At 37.5% G+C, this 7298-nt stretch overlaps 1 protein-coding gene across 5 annotated transcripts in view; it reads right to left on the reverse strand.

Moving 5' to 3' along the window:
* Nucleotides 1-7298, reverse strand: part of IL1R1 (interleukin 1 receptor type 1) — a 79492-nt gene that overhangs the window by 33100 nt on the left and 39094 nt on the right. For all 5 annotated transcript variants that reach the window (XM_027835288.1, XM_027835298.1, XM_027835280.1 and 2 more), the window contains 2 exons: nt 4270-4345; nt 1756-1822 (listed from right to left, as the gene is read on the reverse strand). In XM_027835288.1, coding sequence (XP_027691089.1) covers nt 1756-1816 — 61 coding nt within the window. In that variant the 5' untranslated portion in view covers nt 1817-1822; nt 4270-4345. The remainder of the gene's footprint in view (nt 1-1755; nt 1823-4269; nt 4346-7298) is intronic.

The following is a 7298-nucleotide window of genomic DNA, read 5'->3' on the forward strand; positions in this document are numbered from 1 at the left end:
AATGTAAATTTTCTTTTTTTTTTTCTAGGCAATTGGGTTAAGTGACTAGCCCAGGGTCACACAGCTAGTAAGTGTCAAGTGTTTGGTCTGAGGCCGCATTTGAGCTCAGGTCCTCCTGACTTCAGAGCCAGTGGATAGAGATCCACTGCGCCACCTAGCTGCCCCTGTAAATTTTATTTTTCACTATACCCTGCTAAGTTTTTGGCCAGGACAGATAGGAACCAGGGCCTCTAATCTCAAAATAGGAGAAAAAAAAGGTGGGGGGCACAGACTTAGCTGATAGAAAAAGTGATGATGGGGGGGGAATTTCTTGAAACTCTTGAAAGGGCTTCTAACATAAGTAGGATTGTATTATAGTAGAGGTTCTTAACCTTGTTTGCATCATACACTCCTTTCGCAGTCTGATGAAGCCTATGGACCCCTTCTCCGAATAGTATTTTAAAGACATGAAATAAAATAACTGTATTACAAAAGAAGTCGATTATGTTGAAATATGACTTGCAAAATTAAAAACAAAACAAAACAAACAAATTTACACACAGCACAGATAGCTATTTCCATGATTAAAATAACAGCTAGGATTTATGTAGCACTTTAAGGTTTGTAAGCACTTCATGTTACTGCATTTGTTCCTCAAAACAACCTTGTGAGGTAGGTGGTATTATCATCCTCATTTTACAGAGGAGCAAACAGGCCAAGTGATTTGCCCAGAGCCACACAGCTAGAAGGTATTTGAGGTAAGATTTGAGCTAAGGTCTTCCTGACTCTTCAATCCCACACTTTTATCTAATGCACCGCCTAGTTGCCATGGAGCAAGACTGGACATAAGGAAGTCAAAGAAAACTCAACAGAGTCCTTCTATTGGTAGGGAATAAAGGGTAATGAGGTGGTGCAGTGGATCAAGTGCCAGGCCTGAAATCAGAAAGACTCATCTTCCTGAGTTCAAATCTGGCCCCAAATACTTACTAGCTGTGTGACCCTGAGGTGGTGCAGTGGATCAAGTGCCAGGCCTGAAATCAGAAAGACTCATCTTCCTGAGTTCAAATCTGGCCTCAAATACTTACTAGCTGTGTGACCCTGAGCAAGTCACTTATCCCTGTTTGCCTCAGTTTCTCATCTGTAAAATGAGCTAGAGAAGGAAAAGGCAAACCACTCCAGTATCTTTGCCAAGAAAATCCCAGACAGGGTCATATAGAGGCAGATACGACTCAACAACAACAATAACAATGGTTTGGGAGGTAAATTAAGACAGTTCCCTTTTATTCTACCAGCCTAAACAAAATGAACCAACTATGGATATGTTATACCTAGATTCATACTCAAGGATCACACTGTGAAAGGTATGAAAGAACTGAAAGGTCTGTAACATATCTTCCAACTCTTAGATCTACGATCCTATGATCTAAATAGCAATAGAATGGGGAAAGCAAATTCATGGACACCAATTGAAAGGAATGGAGAGTTGAATCACCCACACTAAATTCTATTCTCTCTTTTTCTTTTTTTTTTCTGCTGAATGATTAAGTTGCAAGTACAAATCCACTGCAATAGTTTTTCTTAATTTTTAAAAAATCTGTGTATCTTAATCATCCTTTTGTTTAAAAACAATAACCATACCTAAAGCAGTTTCATCAACCAATAATTACAGGAACATGTCTTTTAAAAATTTGAAAAGAATTTTTGTTTCTAAAACACACTTATAGTCTTTGTTTTTTTTGAGGATACACACTGAAAAAAAATTCTTATTTAACTTACCAGCTTCAAGCGAAGAAATAAATAGAACTATGAAGCAAGCATACCAAAATAGAGTCATCATACTTTCCTATAAAAAAATAAGAAAACATTACTGCTTCTGCAAAATTTCTTTAAAAAAGAAGCCTCCATTCATTCACTCATTCAGTCATTCATTCAGTGCTGAGCAAAATCCAGGAATATCTGAGGACTTGCTTCTGAGATCTTTTGGAGCTCTCAATCTTAGGACAAATTCAAGAGATACTTAGGACAGAGCAAACGAGAGATGGGGTTTTCCATTTATGGGGCTGCTGAAAAGAAGCTGGAGCGGGTCTCCAGTAGAGACTAGGGCTTCTTAAGCTTTTTCCACTTGCAATCCCTTTTTGCCTGAGAAATTCTTACATGACCAGGGGGCATATAGATGTATAAAACAGGTATACAAATCAAACAAATAATAACTTTTTAAATTATTTTTTAATTATTTTAATAAATTATTAAAATAATTATTAAAATCAATGAATTATTAAATAAATAATTTATTTGTCATAACAAATTATTAAGTTATAATTTATTATAACAATAAATAAATATATTATAAATATAATATAATTATTATGATAAATTATTAAAATTATTTTAAAACAATTCTTTGGTATACATATAATTTTACCATTTATCAAAGGCAATAGTCTTGAATCTGAGCCCATGTGTTTCTGGCAAGCGCTGCCAGAAACACCTCAGATTCATTACAAATTTGATTTTGAATTAATTTTTGGTCATTGCCCATTCAGAAACCTTTTTACTATTGCCAAATTTTTTGCAACCCCCACATTCAGTTACAGGAAACCCATGTGCGGTTGCAACCCACATTTTAAGAAGCACTGGTATAGACCAAAATGCTGTAAGAAATTTGGGCTAGAGCTTGTTTATTTACGTATTTATAGCTACAAGTGCCTGACAATAACTATGTCTCAAACTTTTAATCATAGGTTTCACTTCATTTTTTTAGATTTATAATCATTTGAACAGAAATGGAGTAGTTTGGGGTTTTGTTTTCCTGTTTATGGAATTTAATCCACTTAAAGAGGCAAATGTTTAAGCATTTCAATGTACATGCTAAAAACCCATATGTTAATCTGTTCATTGTAGCAGATCTCTAAACTTGTCAACACTTTTGTTAGTCTGGCTGAAGACTCTGATTATACTAGGAAATGATAAATTTCATTTAATAAATCTGCAATTCAGATATTTTACTAATCCAGACTAGCTTTCAAACCAATATCAATCTAATGTTTTTACTGAACTTTCCCAGTGCATGGTACTCAGATAATTAAACAAGGCAGCCATTAGTGCAGAATTAACAATTGCTTGCTGTCTTTCAGAATATATTCTTGCTCTCTGATCTTATATTAAAGAGGAAAAAACAATATTTTATTCATGTTTTCCTTCCAGTTACCATTTCCACTCTGCTCACCCACATTACATTTTTTTCTCTAAGGTATTATGAAATAAGCTAACTGGTTTATGTGCTTTCCAAGAGTCGGATCTTCCCAAGATCCACTTGTTTAATTACAAAATAAGGGAGAGTGAGACACAATTCCCCTCCCACCTTCCCCACCCCTCCACCCCCGTCCAAGGAGTGAAAAGGGGAAGCAAAATAAGCTGAGTTTTTATGCAGCTGATTTATCTGAATTAGCCCAAAGTAAACTAAATTTTCACCTTGTTGACCAAGAGAGACAGAAAGGCAATGAATGAGTCAAACAACTTTGGACTCACTGCGTCCATAAGGTTACTTGATTTGGGTTAAACGCCTGAAATTTAGGTTGTATGGGGCTACACTGGACGTCCTCCGGTGCCCATGGATGGCTAAAGACAGTTCCCTTCAGCTGTGACCGACGGGGAATTCAGAGAAGCTCAGATCTATACCCTGCTCCACTGATTAAGGGGCTTGCTTCTCAGACTCTAAAGGCAGGGTTTTCTGTTAGATAGAAATCTCGTGGTGATATGGTGGTCCCAGGCTGATCTAAATCCCCAAACTATCAAACACAGCAGAGTGGGATCCCAGGCTGATCTAAACCCCCAAAACTAACAAACACAGCAGATATTATCTACATGACCTTAGGCGAGTCATTTCACCTCCTAGGGCCTTAGTTTCCACATCTGACAAATGAGGGGATTGGACCATTTGGCCCGTAAGGTCTCTGCTAGCTCTCCATCTGTGATTCTATCAAATGAAGTAGTAATGGTAAAAATGCTGAGGGGAATGCTGAATCGGTAGAGTATTCTGGGTCCAAGGAGGGTATGAGTTCAAATCTGGTCTCAGATCAGGCACTTGACAGGCAGCTGTTGACCCTGGGCAAGTCATTTAACCCCCATTGCCTCACCCTCCCCCCCAAAAAAATGACAGAATGGCAACAATTTGAAAATCTAAGATCAAGCGTTCTGTATTATAGCTTGTCCCATTCCTTCACACCCAGAAGCATGCAACCATGCTCCCCTAGATGTCAACAATCTGTTTCAGAGAGAACTTTCCATTACCTAGTAATTCACTTGTTCCTGTGCTACATGGTACAGTTTGTTAGGTTCTGGTCATCATTCTTAAGGGTCTGTTTGTCTGAAAGAGAAACAATGTAGGCATGTGAATTTGTTTCATGCAGTCAACATACAAATCAAGAAGCCCAACTGTTTTGTTGTTGTTGTTCATTATCTCAGAATGTCTTCAATTAATTCAAGGAGTGTACTGAAAATTTTCAAATTCTCACCACAAAGTTTTTAATAATGATTTTAATTGGACAGGGTGATTACAGCCCCAAATCATGAATTCCAAAATATTGGTAATCATTGGATTAATAAAAAACAAAGTGCATGCATACAACACTGACATAAATTTACAAAACTCCAGATTTGGGAGCAATATGCATAGAGGGGATAATTATAGCAATAGAAATAAAAGACCAAAAAGGGAAAAAAAAGTTTTTGAGTGAGACTAGGAGGACCAAGGGCAGAACATTGGGGTTCGGTTATTGGTTATTGACAGACCAGGAAAAGGATGACAGGCCAGTTAAAGAGGCAGAGAAACAGCAATTAAGAGAGGCAGTATGGAGATAATCAGAAAAGTTTGTTTTTAAAGCTAAGAAAGAAGAAAATACCCAACAGGAAAGAATGGCCAACAATACAAAAAACCACAGAGAAGTCAAGGATAAGGCCTGAATCGCCGGTGATCTTTAAGAAAATAGTTTTAGTGGAGTAGGGTGAGGAAGGGAAATACCTTTTCCAAAGCACAAGATTAAGAACGATGGTAAGAAGTGAAGACATTTAGTCTAGCCAACTTTTTCTAGAAATTTGGCAATTAAGAGTTGAGAGGTAGGGCCAGAACTGGGATGTGCATATCATATACACATACATATACATGACTGGAACAAGGATATGATAGAACTACAGGGAAATTGGGGCAAAAGAAGAAACAAACATCAGGGCCAGGAGGGATGGTATCAGGAAATCAATGTGGAAAGAGAACTGGAGACTAGATCTGGTTGATTTGACAAAAGAAGGGTAAGTCCCTAAAAGGGAAAGTATGGTATGGAATCAGGATTGAAAAGACCTTACGTCAAAATTATTAGGAACAGCAACACCTTACCTGCCTAAAGATCATTTTTCTCTCTCAACTTCACCCAAACTATATGGCAATTATATGTCTGAGATTTTCCAGGGCAGTTCCCATCTTGGGAAAATAATGTATACGTACTTAACAAGACTTTGCAAAAAGGAATATCCCTTTCTCAGATCATATGTCCTGATTTTTAAGTTTAGAAAATAGGACTATCATAATTATTTGGAACAGAGCCAAAAACCCAGAATTTAAATGATATTCAGAAGGCAAGGAAGCATATGATACATTTTAGAAAAACTTTCACACGAAGTAGTAGAAATAAATTAAATACCTTGGGCCTTAAAAGTAAAAGTTACCTGAAACAAAATTCATCTCTCCAGACAATGACAAATAGATGAAGCAATGCTATATTGGGGTCAGGAAACAAATAGGATCATATAGCACTACCAGCAGTACTTAAGTCAAGGAAAACACTTGTCAGGGCTAGAATAAGGAATACTAAAAGGAACTGTGCCATTACTAGAAAGTGAAAAGGGCTTAGCCTAAGAAGGGTAACTACGCTTTGGGCTGACCTCATAGGGTAATAGACCTGGAGCTCATAGACTTGGCCATTTCTAGGGCCACTTCCAACCTCACACACGCCCTCATTTTACATGGAATGAAAGTGAGACTTGAGGATGTTAAGTGACTTGCCCAAAGTCAAAGAGGTAGGATCAAGGGTGGCCTTTGAACCCAGGTCCTCTAATGTCACAGCCAGCACCAGACTTCCTGTATTATTGTATGTTGACATAAGAGATTATGGGTGAGGGAGACCAGAATTAAAAATTATGACAAAAGAAACCATGCAACTGAAAATCAGGTTGTTAATAGTAAGTGGAAGGAACCAGGTGATAGCTCTCCAGACCTAATTCATACTTCCAAAAACTAAATGAGAAAAATCTGAGGAAAAAGTTTTAAAGGCTTTGTTCAGGTTCAGCCAGTGAGAAGATGAGCCGAGCTATATAAACAAACATCAAATCAATCTGTTAATATTTTTTGCTGCCCTGTTATATGTCACACAATTGACAAAAAAAAAAAATTCTGAAGCACTTTGTTTCACTTTGACAATGGCAGAAGCAGCATTTCATCTATTAATAGCACTATGAAGGGTGGTTTGATGTGACCGTCTAGGATGTTAGGTATGACTTAAACACAAGGTGGTGCTCTAAGCTCAGTGGACAAGAAAAACCCATTCTTGTGGGTTGCTCTACTCAATAAATTGATCAATAAACATTTAAGTGTCTACTATGCGCCAGGCACTGTGTTAAACACTGAGCATACAAAAAGAGGCAAAAGACAATTCCTGCCCTCAAGAAATTTATAATCTGGCCAGAAAGTATGCAAAATTTCAACTGTATACCATCTTATTCCTGGCACGTGCATGAAACACCATTGTTTGTTGTTGGGTTATTTGTTTGTTTTGTTTTCCACTAACTTAACTTTTCTCGATATTCTCCTAAGTTTCCTATCTAGGGACAGCTATGATTCAAATGATACCTCATAAATTTTTCCTAGTTTCCCATCATCCCATTGAGATTCTAGTCTCCCAAAATCATCACTATCCAAAGAATCACTTCCTCATATGTAGATCAGAGTTCATTTACTAAAGCAGAATTGAAATTAACAAAGTACAGAGTTAGATGTCAGCTGTTGGGCAGAGTCTGAAATCTCAACTTCCCTTTCTAGTCTTTTGTGTCTGATTTTCCCAGGTGCACCCAAAGATTTTATTGGTAAGGGATTGCAACTCCTTCTCCTCACCACCACACACACATGTATCTTGGCCTCAAAGGTAAAAGGTATGAAATAATCCCCGCCTAAGTCCACCCCCATTCCCTTCCCACTACTAGCTCTTCCTGTTAAATGCAATTCAGTCCCTCATGAACCCTTTAGTGTCTTTCCAGAACCAGTTAGGCAATGT

Source organism: Vombatus ursinus, unplaced genomic scaffold, assembly GCF_900497805.2.
Source record: "Vombatus ursinus unplaced genomic scaffold, bare-nosed wombat genome assembly UNPS02004312.1, whole genome shotgun sequence".
Taxonomy (NCBI): Eukaryota; Metazoa; Chordata; class Mammalia; order Diprotodontia; family Vombatidae; genus Vombatus; species Vombatus ursinus.